The sequence below is a fragment of the Salvia hispanica genome, chromosome 3, assembly GCF_023119035.1.
Source record: "Salvia hispanica cultivar TCC Black 2014 chromosome 3, UniMelb_Shisp_WGS_1.0, whole genome shotgun sequence".
In the NCBI taxonomy this organism is placed as follows: Eukaryota; Viridiplantae; Streptophyta; class Magnoliopsida; order Lamiales; family Lamiaceae; genus Salvia; species Salvia hispanica.
Genome location: NC_062967.1, coordinates 33,642,862 through 33,660,447, shown reverse-complemented (window position 1 = coordinate 33,660,447; position 17,586 = coordinate 33,642,862). Strand labels below are relative to the sequence as shown.

General features: G+C 36.9%; 3 protein-coding genes and 1 long non-coding RNA gene across 4 annotated transcripts; 2 read left to right on the top strand and 2 right to left on the bottom strand.

Moving 5' to 3' along the window:
• Positions 1-934: 934 nt before the first annotated feature.
• Positions 935-3,326, top strand: LOC125213556 (protein FAR1-RELATED SEQUENCE 6-like). Its single transcript, XM_048114170.1, has 3 exons — positions 935-1,037; positions 1,507-3,114; positions 3,192-3,326. Exons 2-3 carry the CDS (start codon positions 1,507-1,509, stop codon positions 3,279-3,281), a joined length of 1,698 nt encoding a protein of 565 aa, XP_047970127.1. The 5' UTR covers positions 935-1,037; the 3' UTR covers positions 3,282-3,326.
• Positions 3,327-3,459: 133 nt separating this feature from the next.
• LOC125213559 (checkpoint protein hus1) lies at positions 3,460-4,699 on the bottom strand. Its single transcript, XM_048114172.1, has one exon. The coding sequence runs from the start codon at positions 4,510-4,512 to the stop codon at positions 3,568-3,570; it is 945 nt and encodes a 314-aa protein (XP_047970129.1). The 5' UTR covers positions 4,513-4,699; the 3' UTR covers positions 3,460-3,567.
• A 16-nt stretch (positions 4,700-4,715) lies between these two features.
• LOC125213558 (anthocyanidin 3-O-glucosyltransferase 2-like) lies at positions 4,716-6,217 on the bottom strand. Its single transcript, XM_048114171.1, has one exon. The coding sequence runs from the start codon at positions 6,138-6,140 to the stop codon at positions 4,743-4,745; it is 1,398 nt and encodes a 465-aa protein (XP_047970128.1). The 5' UTR covers positions 6,141-6,217; the 3' UTR covers positions 4,716-4,742.
• Positions 6,218-15,115: 8,898 nt separating this feature from the next.
• Positions 15,116-17,488, top strand: LOC125213637. The gene is made up of 2 exons (XR_007174975.1): positions 15,116-15,397; positions 17,254-17,488. It is a non-coding gene; the product is annotated as an uncharacterized LOC125213637 (long non-coding RNA).
• The last annotated feature ends 98 nt before the right edge of the window (positions 17,489-17,586 follow it).

The window sequence follows — 17,586 nt, the reverse complement described above, 5'->3', positions numbered from 1 at the left end:
ATCAATTCTCATCTTTTTTCTCATATTCTCTCATCTAAATTCCCACCACACTACACAATGTCCGCGGCGGGGAGCGGCAAGAGCAAGCTCGATATCATCAGTGCCGCCTTGGCGACCTATCAAAGCTTGGAGTTGAAACCGTTCAAGTACCTCAGTTATTGGCGGGAGGAGCGCCAACATCCGAAGTATAAGGGTGGCGTAGTAGCATCCTCCTCCAGCTCCTCCAGCAAACGGTCGAGGTCAGTAGCCCTATCTGACGGCGCCTCCGATGATGTGGCTACCCAGCTTGCTCTAGAACTAACTTGGGTAGCCCCGACACTGCCCCGAGCAGTTCCCGCCACGCCGCAAGGAAGGAAGAAGGCGACGGCCAACCACCGTCGCGCCCCGACTCCATCCGCCACTGCCCCCGCTCCCTTTGTGCCACCTCAACCCTCGACCAACTCGTTGTGGGCCCTCTTGGGTTAACTCAATACGACCGATACGTCTAACATGACTCCCGACCAACTTGCAACACATGTGGGAATCAAGAGAAAATTGGAGATAGAGGACTAGTATTCCATGGGGTTTAGTCTTTAATTATGTAATTTTTAATTTATAGGATTTTAATTATGTATTTTTTTTGTTTTCTAGGATTTTAATTATGTAATTTTTATTTTTTAATGTATTTTTATAATGTAGAAATGTTTTTAGTAATTGAAGTATTTAAATTGAATAATAGAATGGTGGGGCCCTTGAGCTTGTCCTTGGCTGAGAGCACGGATGTGGGTGTTGTGCTCTTGTCTAAGGATAAGGAGTAAAAGTGGATCCGGGCCTACTTCCGTGCTCTTAGCTAAGAGCACGGATGAGGGAGGATGCTCTTATGAAATTAATTAGACTGAAATAAAATTATGCAAGGGTACATCCGACAATTCATCCAATATGCGAGGATGTGATAATGTGAACTGTGGAGGCATAGCTTTTTCTGTACACCCAACTTCATCCCCAGGACTGCTCCGCCGCAATTTCCCGGCCGCGCCGCCGATTAACCCAGAGTACGAGTAAGCATATCCCTCTGTGTGTGCGTTCCTTTTTGTATATTTGTTTAATTTCTATTTAATTGTATAATAGTTCGACGTTGAATGTCAATGCTCCACATTTTTAAAATCCATGAATTGCTTTTCGGATTCAAGGTCGAGTTACAAATTCTTTTTAATTATTGTATTCTGTTTTCAATGTTAATGCTGGAACTTAGGAGTTAGCAAATCTTGCCATGCGATTATTTTTTAATTCAAGTGAATCAAACAGGATCAAATAGTTTTTCTAAGCTACATATTAAGCTGAATTTGAGTAAGAATTTGTTGCTGGAACTGGGAACTTTGCTGCTGCTTTGTTGAATTCCAGTTCTATGTTTTCTTCCATATCTGTAAATTGATTCTAGTGTCTGGATGCATTATGTTAGCTTGAATTTGCAATTACAAGACAAGTTTTCTTTAGCAATTACATCCCCTAATTACTTGTTTCATATAGATGGATGATGTTTGTCTCAATAGTGAACCTACATATGATGAGGAGTTTGAGATTGATGGAGAATTTGCAATGACAGAATATGTTGGACAAAGTGGTGAGGTTTTACAAGGTGATGATCCTGCTGTTGGGATGGAATTCGAGTCCTACGATGATGTTTATTTCTTCTACAACTGTTATGCAAAACAACAAGGGTTCGGAGTAAGAGTAAGTAATACATGGTATAGAAAGAGCAAGGAGAGGTACCGAGGGAAATTGAGCTGCAGTAGCGCTGGCTTCAAGAAGAAAACCGATGCCAACCGGCCAAGACCTGAAACTCGGACTGGCTGTCCTGCAATGATCAAATTTAGGTTGATGGATAACAAGAGGTGGAGAATTATAGAAACCGAGCTAGAGCATAACCATCTAACCACTCCGGCAAATGCTAACATTTATAAGTCTCATAAGATATCAGATCCCGGAAGTAAGAGGCCTTTGCCAATAAATGGTGCCGACCAAGTTCAAACAATCAGGTTGTTTAGAACGGTGGTAATTGATGCGGATGATATTGAGGAATGTGATTTTGGGGATACTATTGATCAGGGCGATGACAAACTGAAGCTCAAACCGGGGGATTCTCAGGAAATGCTCAAGTTTTTCACGAGGATGCAGTTGAATGATGCTAGTTTCTTTTACTCGATGGACATTAATGAGAAAGGATGTTTACGCAATGTTTTCTGGGCTGAAGCTAGGTGTAGGGCTGCCTACAGTTATTTTGGTGATGTTTTATTCATCAATACTACAAATTTAACAGAAAACTACGAGGTTCCACTGGTGGTGTTTACCGGTATCAATCACCATGCGCAGACTGTGCCACTAGGCTGTGGTTTGGTTTCAGTTCAGACTGTGGAGTCATTTGTATGGCTGTGTAGAGCATGGCTAACATATATGGTCGGACGGTCTCCTCAAACCATCATTACCAGCGAGTGCAAAGCCCTGCAGACTGCTGTTGCTGAGGTTTTTCCTAGAGCATCGCATTGTCTTTCTTTGACAAACATAATGAAGATGATTTTGCATGAAGTAGCATGTCTGGAGGCATGCGAGGCAATCAGAAACGGGCTTAGTAGAGCGGTTTATCACTCGCTGAGATCAGATGAATTTGAAGCAGCTTGGGAGGACTTGGTGCTGAGCCATGGGCTTCAGAATCACAAATGGCTTCAAAACTTATATGAAGATCGTAGGCGGTGGGTTCCAGTCTATCTGAAAGAGATCTTTTGTGCAGGAATGTTTCCTGTGGATTCACCTTTTCAAGAATATTTGAGGCAACATACTTCGTTAAGAGAGTTATTTTCGAGTTATGATCAAGCTCAGCAGGATATTCACCACAGAGAGACATTATCTGACATAGAGTCCAATAAATCAAGTCCTCTGCTCAAGACACGATTGTTTTTCGAGTTGCAGCTATCAAAATTATACACAAAGAACATATTTGAACATTTTCAACAGGAAGTGGAGGGTGTGTACTCATGTTATGGTTTAAGGCAGAAGAGCGTTGAGGGGTCAGTCGCAACTTTTATAGTCAAAGAAGACGTCCAAGTTGGGGAAAACAGGAAGGAAACAAGAGATTTCGAGGTGATGTACAATTCTAGTGACGCAGTTGAGGTGCTATGTGTGTGTGCCCTATTCAACCTCAGGGGTTATCTGTGCAGACATGCCTTGTGTGTTATCAACCAAGTCGGATTAGACGAAATCCCACCTCAATATATCCTTGCACGGTGGAGGAAGGACACCAACCGTAATTACACTTTCGATTACAGATTGGACGGTATTGATATCAAGAACCCAGTCCACAGATACGATAACTTGTACAGGAGCGTTACAAAGGTGGTCGAGGAAGGAAGGAAATCACATGATCGATACAGGTTCGTTGCTCAATCGTTGATGAACAAATTTGTTATTCAAGATGATCAACAGTCATGAACAGATAAAAATGCAATTCAACACGTGAGAGTTTGTATCACTAGTATTGCAACATAGCATCAAGTACAGGCCTCAAATGTAAATCAACATTGCTAATCTTTATCCTCAGCTGGAGCCGGTGTCGAGCACAGGCAGCTTGCAGTGCAGGCTAAACGACTTATCCGTGACCCTCGTCCCGGGAACAAAGAACTGGAAGAACACCATGAGGCAAGCACCCTGCGGAGCGATCCCAAAGAAGGCGCAGTCGGGCTTCGCCAAACTACACTGAAGGCTCTTGAAGAAATGCTTCACGCTCACCTGCACAGTCATCGCATCCCCCCTCTGCACGCCTCTCTCCACCCTCGTCTTCGCGCCAAGCCCGTTGTCCTCGGCCACCGGATCGGCCCTCTCCCCCAAGACCTTCAGCTTCCTGAACTCGGCCCCCAGCGCGATCAGCGATGTGGATATCTGCAAATGCAGGTCCCCATACTTGCTCACCGAGACCGCCATCACGTCCCCGACGTGCTTCATCCCGTCGACGAAACTGTGGAGAGAACTGAGCTCCGGCGCCATGACGAGAGTCGCCGGGAGCTGCTCGCAGCTCTCGACGGCGAGGTGGAGCTCTTGGACGTCGGCTCGGGAGAGGGGTTTGGAGATGGGGACGTCCTGGACGACGGCGGATCGGTGGCCCCTGGCCTCGAAGGTGAGGAACGGCGTGGCTTGGGTGGAATTTGGGGGGAGCTTTTTGACCAGCTTGATGAGGAGGGCGTTGGAATTGGAGTCGCGGACGGCGAGGACGGAGCGGAGGGCGCGGTGGAGGAGGGAGAGATCGACGGAGAAGGCGATGCGGTCGTCGTTGTTGCTGGAGATGCGGTAGTCGTGGAAGAGGGATTCCTTGCTGAATTGAGCGACGGAGTGGACGCCGTCGACGGAGAGGAGGTTGTGGAGGAAGAAGGCGTGGTCGCGGGTCAGGTACAGGTGGCATACCCGCCCCATTTTGTCCAGGGCGGCTAGGATCCGCTTCTCCAACAGATTGATGCCGTTGTCTGTGAGGAATGCTTTGAATTTCATCTTTCAATTGTGTGTGTGTGTGTGAGAGAAATTGGAGGAAAGAAGAAGAAGCTGAAGATTTAGGAGAAAGGGTTTTGGGAAATGGTCTTGAATTGGAGGGAGTTTTATGATATCTGTTTCCCGCCAAATCGAATTTTCTCTCTCTTTTTTTTTTCATTTATTTATTTATTGTTATTTTTAAAAAGATCAATAATAACATTTCATGAGCGTCTTACCAATTAAATTGCACTTCAAAAATTATTCTCCATGACATTCTCAATAAGGCGACCTAAGTAGTTATACGACGAGCCTCCTTGTACAACGGCTGTTATACTCTGCTCACGCATCTCTTTCACCTTGAGTCGGATCTTGTTCTCCGGGTCCATCAGCTGCCGGATTGCAGCCTCTATCGTTTCCGCATCCACAATCACATCACTACTCTTCCTGTAGTCCATCTTGATCTCAACAGCCATTTCCAACTCTTTGATCAACAGGAATGCATTGGCCTGCTGCTCCGCGGACAACGGCCATGCTGCCACAGGCACTCCACACCACACACTTTCCAGAGTCGAGTTCCAACCACAGTGCGACACAAATCCTCCCACAGCAGGGTGAGACAGCACAGCCACCTGGGGCGCCCAGCCGATCACCTTCCCGACTCCCATACTGCGCTCGAGGAACCCTTGAGGCAACACTTGTTCAGGATTCTCATATTCCCCCGGAGACTCCATTGTGTCTTTAGGAGGCGGCTTTCTCAACGACCACAGAAACCGGACTCCACTCCTCTCCAGCGCAGCAGCAATCTCCTTCACCTGGTCACCCTCGAACCATCCTTTGGTGCCAAAGCAGAGAAACACGACCGATGAACGAGGCTGTTCATCTAGCCACACGATGATCTCATCAGTTCCTCCTCCTCCTCCCGACTGAATCATCGGGCCTACTGGATAAACCGGTGGGAACTTCTCATCCGCAGAGAGGGAGGTAATGGCGTGGGACTCGAGCTCAAGAAACGTGTTTATCACAAACCCTCTGCTCTCCTTATACCTTCTGACAAAATCAAGAAAACCAATATCTTTGTCGAACATTCGAGCAGGCCACACCTTAGCAGGTACAGGATTGACATGAGTTGGGATATGAATCGCGGCATCTGAATCCCCGTACTCTCTCATGTCCCCGCCACGATCATCGTGCAGGCTCTGGAGATGCAGCATAAGGCCAAGAGAAGCTGATCCACACGGGAAGAAGATGTAAGGCGGGGCGGCTAGCTCATAGGCTACATCGATCATGGGAGTGGTGAACATGTCAAGCATGAATGCAGCAAGCCTCCCATCCTGGCTCTGCATCATTGCTGTGATAGCGTCTCTGGCCGGACCCTTGTGGCTCTCCACGAGCCCGAGCATCCGGTTCTTTGTCAGCGGTGGTGAGGTAGACTTGTTTTGTTGGATGTGTAGGAAGTTTATCCGAGGGTGGGGTGAAGTCTCGGTGTAGGAACTGATCTTGGTGTCTGAGGGCAGCTTCATGACCAGGATGGAGGCGATGAGGCTCTCGTCTCGGGCGGTGAGGAGCTTTGCCGTCTCCACTGCCGACACAAGGTGGCTCATGGAAGGGAATGGGATGAAGACAAGGGTTGCTTTGGCATTAACAGACATCTATTGTTTTGGGTGAAAAACAGAGAGAAGTGTTGTGTTGCGGAACTATCATAATATATCAAGATATTTTTGGCAGTGATAATCAAACATTTGACATTGTTTATCAAACTATATTAAATTTGTAGTAGTATTAAATTGTTTGCGGATTTGCGTCATCCGGGACGTCATCATTAATTATCTTATTTATAAGTATAATGCATCTAGTCGTCTATATAAAGTTTTGCAATTGTTTATCCACATTTACAAAATTATGCTTTTTCAAGGGGAGAGAATAGTGTTTTCTTATCGAGAAATTATGTCAGTTTCAGTGGAATATCTTTAAAAAAAATACATATTCAATTTTAAATAAGATCAAATGAATAATAAATTGTTTGATTATTTAAAATAGGGTTTTTGGCTTTTTAAACCAAAACCTTTTCTCGAATTCCGGTTTTTCCCATGACCTATGAGATTTGTTTTAAAAACCACGAACTTTCATTTCGTCAGGATTTTCCCAACCCCACCCAAATAGCACATTTCCGACCCGAATAGCATAATTCAAAATGTTAAAGTTGTGTTTTGTTTATCCAAAAGTTGTCATTTGTTATGTAATAATTGTGATTGTATGTATTATTGTGCCAAATAGTATCCAAGTAATCAATTTAATGACAAATAGGATTAAAATTGACATGTAGACAACCCGGGTTTCGTCGTTGACCCACCAGGGGAAAATCCTAACAAAATGAAAGTTCGTGGTTTTAAAAATAAATCTCATAGTTCATGGAAAAAACCGGAATTCGGGGAAAGGTTTTGGTTTAAAAAATCAAAAACCCTTTAAAATAATACGATATTCAAACAAGATCAGGGATAGTCCATCATACTAACATTTTCTCTATCTTATTACGTCTCTTTTTCTATTAATACGTGAACATATCATTATGCAACATGAGTTTTATAGGAAATAGTACTCTCCCTCTGTCCTAAAAAAATATATGCATTTAGGACGACATGAGAATTAAGAAAAAATTAGTAAAGTAAGAGAGAATAGAAGAATGATAGTTAAAGTAGTGTTAATTGATATATGGACTATATTATTAAATTGATATAACTTTTCAAAAATGGAATGCATATATTTTTGTAAGACGGACGAAAATAAAAAGTATATATATTTTTATGGGACGGAGAAAATATTAATTAAGGTTACAGTTCGAAATCCGACAATGACAACGACAATGTGGAAGTGTCATTTATTGCGATGGCTTCTTGTACATACCGGATATAAGACTGCTTTTTTGAGAAATAAAATGAAATTAATCCGTGATTTACCCCTTCACTATTCTTTCGACTCAGACATAGGAGCCTTTAATTTAGATGATAAATTCGTCTTTTGAGTACAAGGAAATAAGAGTGAAATTATAGTCATAAATTCTTTGATACTATCACTCATTATTGTTCTAGTTTATTAAAACTGAAATCCTAAAAAGTCAGCCTTTGAAGTTCCTTTTATACATGTACTATATGTATGTCTGTCTTAGATATTCGCGGATACCCGATCCGAAAAATTCGGATATCCAATCCCGAATTTTTTAAATTCTAGTACCCGATATCCGATCCGATTTTGATTTCGGATATCCGGATGTCCGACTCAGGTATCCAGTCTCAATTTTAATTTTAATTTTGATTTTTAAAAAAATATTAACTACAAACTTTTACTAGTATATTTGCTACATGTATAAAAAATGCTTATAATCTAAATTACGAGAATAGTGTGTCAAAGTATTCCTGCAATAAAAAAATGATCATGTATTTACCTTCACTGGTGGACAAGCTGACGGAGATCGAGGGCGGCGGCGCTGGGAGAGGAGACGGCATCGGCGGAGGAAGGTGCAGGCGAGAGTAGGAGATGGGAGGGAGGCATGTCTGGTGTCCGTATGCAGTAAGCTCAGTAAAAACTAAAAAACATAATATTTAATTACTAAATTTTTAAAAATTAGAATTCAATTAAGAGGGGGCAGTGCGGAAATTGGGTTGTATAAAATGGGCCTAGAATTAATACACTATTTATTAATTTATAAAAAAATCGGATAATTCGGGTATACCCGATCGGATATCGGGAAATCCCATACCCGAAAATCCAAAATTCTCAATACCCGATCCCATTCCAAATCCTGAAAAATCGGGTTTTGGGTATCCAATTACCCAACTTTTTCGGGTTTGGATATCGGATATCCAATACTCGCTATCCATTTTGACAGGCCTAACTATATGGCTTCCTATATCTTTGTAATTTATTGGGTCGTAAGATATATTTGTTACACTGAAATGGGCTATATTAAGAAAGCCCATATTAGTATTATATGACCAGGGTAGTGATAAAATGCAAACTTATATATGGTACAAACTCAAAACTCTCCAATACAGTTTCAATACAATATCAATATAGTGTAAAATTTCAAGATTTTAATATCAAAACAGTATTAACACAATGTCAACACAACATCAATCATTGACTACTGTTGAAATTCTGTTGACATTTTCCATTGATACTTTTTTCTGATCTGTTAACATTTTTTAATGGTCCAGATCATAGTTTTGAGTTTGTACAATATTTAGGGTTTTTGTTTAATCAAATCTCTATATGATCATTTGTATACTAAAACAAATAATATTGCATTGGTAACACAAACTAATTCCATATATTAAAGTATTTCTTTTTTTGACAAATATTCAGTACTTTGCATTCATTAATTTGTATGCTGAAAGCCTGAAACGGTACACCATGCATGTAGCAGTAGATTAAACGAACCCAGATCATTTAATGATTTCCCATCAGTAGTTTGGCTGTCTCGACATTTTAAATAACAAAACAATTCCAACCCATGCGATTTAATTAATATTTAGTATGCTAATTATTACTTATACTATATTATATACCAGCACAATATTTGTTGGTTACAAACTCATTTAAGAACTTTTTTTTTGGAAATAATACACTATACTAATGTATTCCAACTTCAATTAGTACTTTTTCAATAAATCCTACTTGAAATTGAACCACTTTCTTTTTTTATTTGTGTTAATTAAGATGACTCATTATTAAAATTGGAATTTTTTTTTATTTTACTTTATTTTCTCTCTTACTTTATTCTCTTCACATACAAAATAAAGCTGTATGTATAAAAAATCATGTATTATCCAAAAAATGAGTCATTTTTTTCGGGACAGAGGGAGTACGAGACTATTCGAGATGGATGGATGTTTCAAGTGGAGATCAGGGGTGCAGGTGCACGCATGGTTTTGGAAAGTGGGCAGTGGGATAATGATAAACAAAGTTAGGTTGTATATTACACAATTGCATATGCAATGTGTATTAAAATAGCTATGCATTTCCTGACAACCCCATTCTCTGCTTGCGTTATCATACACTTTCCTCCATCACCATTCTCATAATTCATCATATCCCATCTCTCATTTCCTTCTTTATAGTAGTACTATTATTTTTACTACTAGTAAGTACTATCATTTAAATTTATATACACATACATTATTTCAAATTATATTTATTAATTTAACCGTTCAATTTTTGTCTCGCTAAATATCAATAAATATAGACGACAAAGTGTACTCAAATTAGCAAATATTTCATCAGATTTATGAGTTTGTTCTATAAACTAAAACCCATGGAAGATAATATAAGCAAAATTTATGAATTTCGAAGCAATTAATTAACTCATGTATTGTATTTCGTTGCTAATCCGCTACTAACAATTAGTAACGAATTGGATTTGCTGTTAAATTTACGATCCTTTTTTGATGTCAACAATTTAGCTGCAGAGTAATGGCGTTGCTAATCGGCTACTAACAGTTAGTAACGAACTGAGTTTGTTGGTAAAATTTTTGATCCATTTTCGATGCCAACATTTATCAACGGACTCGTTATGTTGCTAATTCGTTACTAAAATATTAGCAACACAATTTAGTCATTGCTAAAATTTAGCAGCGAAGTATTTAGCAGTGGGACAGATCTTTTGTTATCCATTGCTAACCAATTTTACCAGCAGAATTAGTAATAATTAGCAACAAGATTTTTCACTAGTAAACGGACAGTTTTCTGTAGTAAGAGCTTAATATAATAAGCACCCAGTGTAAGAGTATAAGTTAGTATATAGTAGTAGTTAGATATTTTCAAAACCTAAATCATTTGTTTATATATATATATATAGTATATAGAATTACTTATAGCATAAATGAATGACTTACCATTTCTTTTCCTAATTATTTATGAAAGATCATCATTTTTAATGACACACAGTAAATTTCAGTGATTTCTTTACCATGTTGCGGCATATTATAAAATTTGAAAAAATATAGTACTACAATTCTAAAGAGTGAAATTGTAGAATGTCACAAGACAAGACAATGAAATTGAACTAGTGTCAAAGTTATCATGTCCCCACTCTATAGTAGTACTAGTAATTGTGTTATCTATTGTTGGCCTATCATTACCAGCTCATTGGAATCTTCAACTTCATGAGTAGTACCAAGTTTACGTGGATATATTTCACTCGTGTTCGCCCAATTTCACAAATTACTATACCTCATGTGTCTTCTCTCCCAATCCCTGTATAAAATAAGTTACACACTATTCATATTTGAATCCAAATTTAGATTAAAACTTCACATTGATTATTGATATATATGATAGCATAAATATTGATTCAAAAAAGATTACTTATCTACCAATTAATTTAGGATATTTATGTATCCATGTAATTAAGATGACATTTACTGTTCAAGATTGATAACAAACATGATGGAGTATTTTGATAAAAAAAAATTCAGTATCCTATGTCTAAAGACAAAAAAAGCTCTAGATGCTCATCCATTAATATGGCAGATAATGATTGATCAAGTAATAACTAATTAGTAAATAAGTTTATTAATAAGTAAAAATTGAAACATGATTATAGTTTCTGTGAAAATCTCAAAATTTAATTGTGCTACAAGTGGCACCACAGTATGGTTATGAATACGTTACCTTAAGGATGAGATATATATATAGAGAGAGGGAGAATTCTAGCATAGAGGTTAATAAAAAGGATGATATAGGTGCTTTAACACAAATAAGAATATTAATAATCAAATTCTTTCACATTTCCATTTTTTAGGGCAAATATATTTTTTTTCTCAGTAATTGGGTTTGACTACACCGCAATTTTTCTGAAGAGGGTCAAATTAAGAAGGCTGAAGGAATACATAAATATACAAAAATATTGGTCGAATTGATTTGAATATGCATTGATTTTATAATGCACACACACAACTTTATTAGATCATATATAGCTGGAATCAATTCCAGCTCTTTATTTCCTTTTCTTTCCTTTTTTCAAAAAATATATTAATCCGAAGTTCACATCACACAATCACAAGAAGTAGAAAATAATTCTATAGAGGAACAGAATCATCAGATGAATATAAGTGCAGAAAAATACAAACATAAAAAAGCAAAAAAAAATTGATGCATAAACAACATCAATTTAAAATTAGAGGTTCCAATCACACAGAGAATAACAGTGGCTTCACATCAAATTCCCCTTCCAAGTACAAAGATCATAAGTGTCGACATGTGATGGGGTGTCAAATTATCAACATATTTTTAATTTTCAGAAAATACATATATATAGTTCTTGAATAATAATTCCAATTTTTTGAAAAATATTTATATAGTTTGATATATGTATATAGTATAGTACCCCACCTGCGCACTCACTATTTTGTAAGTATTATAGGTAGAACGTGAAGGGTAACCCTACCTTTCTCCCCACGCTCTGCTAAAGCTGCATTTTTTAAACACATTGTTTGCTGAATTATATAGTGTGGTCCTCCCCTTTTTTATTTTATTTTATTTTATTCTATTTTATTCTATTTATTTCTCAATAAATATATAAATGGCTTCTGTATTTTTGTTATTACATAAATCATTTTCAGAAATTACAATAAATTAATGACACATCAAGTTATGGGATGCCCATCACTTTTTCTTTGTTTTTGTTTTAAATAAATAGCATCGCTTTCTTGCTCATCATTCATTGTTTCTCTCTTCCAATTTGCCCACACATACACACACAGAGAAACAAGGGTTTTGGTTTTCTGTCTGCACTTGAAGCTCATCAAACTCTCTCTTTTAATATGTAGATGAGAATTAATCCATGTCATGCTTTTCCACAGCTTTCTTGAACTTCTTTTGTGATGAATACTAATTCCAAAGAATTGACGAAGTTCAAGAAACCTGTGGGAAGATATGCCAAAGTCTGGATTATTTTATTTAAACTCAATCACACACAATTCTCTTCAGTTTATGACACAAATGGCCCTAATTTATTGTGGAAATGGAGAATTACACACCATTGAATCCGACCAACCATCTTCATGCTAATTCGTTTTTTCTTTTTTTTTTCTATCCCACATTTTTACTGTGGTTTTATATATATTACATTATCTTGCATTTCAATAATATTACTGTGTAATTATGTTTATTAATTGTGTTGTATATCTGCATCTAATTTAGAGAAAATGTACCATTGCAGACATCAACTCGTACAATGTCGACGAACTAACTGTAGAGGTATGTAATTACATTTTACATAGTGTTTCATTAGTGAAAATGGCGTTTTTTCAATATAATTACTCTCATTCTTTGAGCTTTAACATATCCGACTAAGGACATCATTTATATGTTGGCTATTTAAGTCTCAATTTTGGATTTTAAGGTTTAAAAAAGCTTCTTAATTTTGACATATAGTATGTAATATTGCATGTGTTTATCTAGTGGTTCAATTCTTCTAAAGGATTTGCATAATAAGTCCCAAGTATGATCTGCTTGCTGCTCATTATAAATTAATCTCGTGATTATATATCATAATTCAGTTTATAAGTACTAAAACCTAGCTATATATGTATATCAATTTCTGTACCTTCACTCTTCTAGTTTATGTCAATTAATATCGAGGGATGGCAATTTATGCTGTATATATGCATATATCCATGTGCCTGTAGGTGGATACTATATATTATTACTTGTTAGGGTTAATTGTCAAATAAATTCACCACTTAATTACACTTTATTTTATAATAGTTAAAACAATCAACCAAATTAATAGTAGCTTTATGCTTTAATTTGTAGCAAAACAAGCATACCCTAACTTTCAGACTTCTCAAAACATATCGCAGCATGAATGATTTCAAGATCCAACTGTATTTTTCTACAATTTTTTTTATATTTCCAGAAAACTTATGGTGTCTTGTATTATCATGCAATAGAATCACTTAATTAGCTGTAGGCTAATTTATGATTGGCAAGATTTATATATAAAGATGTGAGTAATGATCTTTTGTTTGCAATAACCTATCTTGGGTAAATTTGGTAAAGGAGATCCATACTTTATAGAGTGTCTTTTTTTTTGAAATTTAAGCAGACGTAACTTGAAAGAACTATAGCAATTCATAAGTTCAATCAGCTAGCTAGCTAGAATATTGAAGAAAATAGAGAGAGAGACCGACAGGTACGATATGTTGAATTTTCAAGTATACTCCAACCCTTTGTGTTTGTCTCTCATAGAAGTGGGGTCCTCATTATATAATACTCCACCCTCACCTTTTTTACGATGTATTCCAATGAAGATCTGTCCTAATAAAAATGACTCATTTAAAAAAAAAATAGAAATACATTTATCTCTATTTTATTCTCACTTCACGCGTGTTGTGTATAATGTATGATGGTGATGATAATGAAATAGGAGAATGATTGAGCAGCCGTGGATGGCATGGTATAAAGAATTAGTGGGGCCAGGGCCCCTGTATCTGTACACGAGTGGGTAAAGAATGTCATTTCAGGAGTTTGGTTTGTATCACAAAAATGGGTATAATTGTTTGGTTTGTTATTCAAGAGAGAGAATTAATGATATGATACGTGTGTATGTATAGATGCCCGTTTTACACGGATCTCAGGTACTCAAACATATCACAAACCTATCATTTTCCATAGCTAGCTTTCTGCATCCATCTTTGCTCTGTCTCTCTCTATTCTTTTCAAATGATATCATCAAAACATACCCCAGATGAGATCATCATCAACCCAACTTTATTTTTTCATCAATCTTTTTCTTACTTCTTCACTAAAACTTATTTTTACCGTCTATGAATATTGTACATTCAAGTAGGGTTTGACACTAATTCTAGCTATTGGGCTGTTGTATCATTTGATTACAATTTACAAATCATTCGGGTTGAATCTTTTTCAGACAATATTTACATGTTAATTCTTGACAATAAACCCTAAACCTTTGAATTTCGTTTTACTATACACACACACACAAAGTGCGTCTCATTCCAAATTTGGCTCCCATATAATAACAATTAATACTAATTCTAAAGAGAAAATGATGATTTCACAACCATTTTTCCTATATGAGCCACATTGCACTTCTTTCGTCCCTTATAATTTATCACCATTTGACCCGGCATGAGTTTTAAGAAATGTAATAAAAAGTCGGTTGAAAAAGTTAGTGACATATGAGTCATACTTTTATATTTTTATATAATAAAATGTGACTGTGAATGAGTAAGTGGAAGTGAGGTCCACTGTAAAAAATGATAAAAGTAAAATGTGACAACTTTTAGGGATGGACAAAAATAAAAATAAGTGATAAATTTTTAGGGACGAAGGGAGTAGTAAAAAAAAGATCAAAAGTGAGAATAATGGCTATAATTTTTAATGTTAAACCAAAATACATTTCAAAATCATCTAGTAATTGTTTTACTATGTTATTTTTTGAAAAATAAAGTGATGAAGTTTGAAAATAAAATAACAAAAAGAATCAGATTATTAGTAAATTTACTTGATTTTTGATTGGGTTCGATTCTATATTCAACCGAAAATATAACCTAAATTCTATCACAATGTCGGGATAATTATTATAGGTTGCGTATGCTATTTTAAAGAATATCAAGGCTCAATACTAAATACGTACAAGTACAGGGAGCCGTTTACAATTTGTCGGAAGTCTGTTCTCTCTACATCAATAATCTCGCAAATTTTCTCAAAAACATTTCATCAAACAGTATCCACTATTCGAATTCGGTTTTATTGAGCCCTCTCTCGTCGCCTCGATTTCGATTGGTAACCGATAGAAGTTACAATGAAAGAGAGGAATACATCTCGATCTCGCAGCTGCCTCTTGGAATGGATTGAACTTTGAAGCCCTCCTCTCCGCAATTGGGTAATTTATCTTTATCTATAGCTGCTGAATTTTCATATCGATAAAGTTTGTTAGTTGCAGGATCCATTTCGCATGTTGGATAATAGCGCAGATGATGTCTTTTACTCAGGTTAGGTAGTGATATTTGAAATGATTACAATTGTCAGACCAATTTGAATGGATCGTAGGGTTGTTATGCTTTTAAGTTCAAATGATATGATTTGTTTTACGAGCATTATTCATACTTTTGATGTGTGATACAGTGATAGTGACTCTTCTCCACATACACACACTGACACACATGTATTTATGGTGATTGTGTGGTATGATAATATGATGTTAGTATGCATCTTTTCCCCAGATGTTGTGCCAGTAATGGTGTTAGCTTTTCTGTATTCACTTTTAATTCAAATGTTAATGTGGAAAATGCCATGTTTGGGTATGATATTTCCCACCCACAGCATAACCCTATTGCTTTCTATCGTTCAAAAACTTGACTATAGTTATGAACTTCTTCCTCGGGAAATGCATACATATGTCATCCTGTGGCCTGGCTGTTTCCCATCTAGATTTTCAACCACGAATTGTTGCACTTTGTGCATAAGTGAACATCTTTTGCTTTTGTTATGTTGAACACTTTGAATAGTAATTGCATGACTAGTTTGAGGGAGTGTGAAAGGGAAACTGATACTTATAGAATAGATCCCCAGAATAGTAATATATCATTTTGTGATGGTGCTATGTGAAATCTCATTTGGTTTGATGCTGAAGTGATATGCTCTCATGATTATTATTATTATTATTGCTAAGTTTAATGGAGTATAACAAACAAGTTATCACTGTAATGAATTTAATTAAAAAAGAATGTAAACGACATGTCTTATAAGCGTTGTCACTCTTCACGCAGTTGGGTTCTGCTGCTCATGAGCTCTTCCACATCATAGTCATATTATCGTTCCTTATTTGTTTCCTATTAACTCTCCAGCCACAAAATTTTAGTATGTCCAATACTTTTCATGTGCTATTCATTGATACAAATAAATAGTCGCTGCATAAAAGAAAGTTGCAATAATATATGATTGAAGGACCTATGGGAATTTCACTTGTGGACGTAACGAAGTGACCAACCTTGTTATATTTTGTATTCCTCTTCTCTCTACTAACTTAAATCTTGGTATCAAATATGCATTTTTGAACTTGGAATCTGCATCAAATTTGTGCCTACTGTGTTCATTTTTTTAATAAAACCTTGCTGGGTTAACCAAATCAAAGTTTCTTTTCAAAATCAAGAAATCATTCAATTACCTATTCTGCATAAAATTTGTGCCTAATGTGTTAGTTTTTGTGAATTGCGGTATGCATAAAATTGATCATTTACTGTTTATGTAATTGCATGAAATTTTGGCCATGCTTAGTAGAATTATGAGCCTCTTTTCTCAATGTAGGCTGGAGTGAACACAATCTGCTCTCATGATTTCCACACATGATGGTGTTGTTGTGTCACAGTTCCTTCATGGAGCATCTTACGTATAATAACTTGTGGTATCATTTAAGGAGCAGATCGACCCATCTCAACATGTGATGCCAATATGTTTCCTTGCCATTTTACTCCCTCCTGTCCGCAACCTAATATACATTCCTCCATTATGTTGTCAACCATGCTACTTGTTTAATAAAATGTCCAAGATTACAGACAATCGGCAATGTAACAGTATTATGATGGTAGTAATGCATAATGATAATTTGTGTTGTAATATTTAAGGTGCCACCACTCCTAGTTTAAATATTGTTGCCTGGACTTGCATTCTAGATGTTCTGTTTTGGCTACCTCTCTAGCGTTTTGCGTGTTCATTAAACTGGCGCAAATCCTTGGACAGGAAGTGGCCATTCCAGTCTCGAGTTCAAGGCATGAGAGTGATTACTTGATGACAACAGATGATGAATTGAGGAAGATGCTAACACAAATTTTCATTGACAGTGCCATTTTGAGGAAACAAAATGCATTTGTATTGACCATTTATCTCAGCAAGGCATGTGTGCTCTGCTCCAAAGAAACACATCAAATAATGTATTTGTATTGACCATGTATATGTTATATTTATTTTGTACTAATACTCGTGCTATTCTTTCCAAGATGAAGATAATATTTTTCCGATACTGAGAAGCACTTCTTCCTTAAGACCAGACTTGGATCTAATTATACAGGGTCT

Bases quoted from the DNA above. Each gene is read 5' to 3' on its own strand.
- LOC125213558 (XM_048114171.1), bottom strand. From the start codon at position 6,140: ATGTCTGTTAATGCCAAAGCAACCCTTGTCTTCATCCCATTCCCTTCC.
- LOC125213559 (XM_048114172.1), bottom strand. From the start codon at position 4,512: ATGAAATTCAAAGCATTCCTCACAGACAACGGCATCAATCTGTTGGAG.
- LOC125213556 (XM_048114170.1), top strand. From the start codon at position 1,507: ATGGATGATGTTTGTCTCAATAGTGAACCTACATATGATGAGGAGTTT. The intron at 3,115-3,191 runs GTGATGTACAAT...TTATCTGTGCAG, and splicing joins AGGAAACAAGAGATTTCGAG to ACATGCCTTGTGTGTTATCA.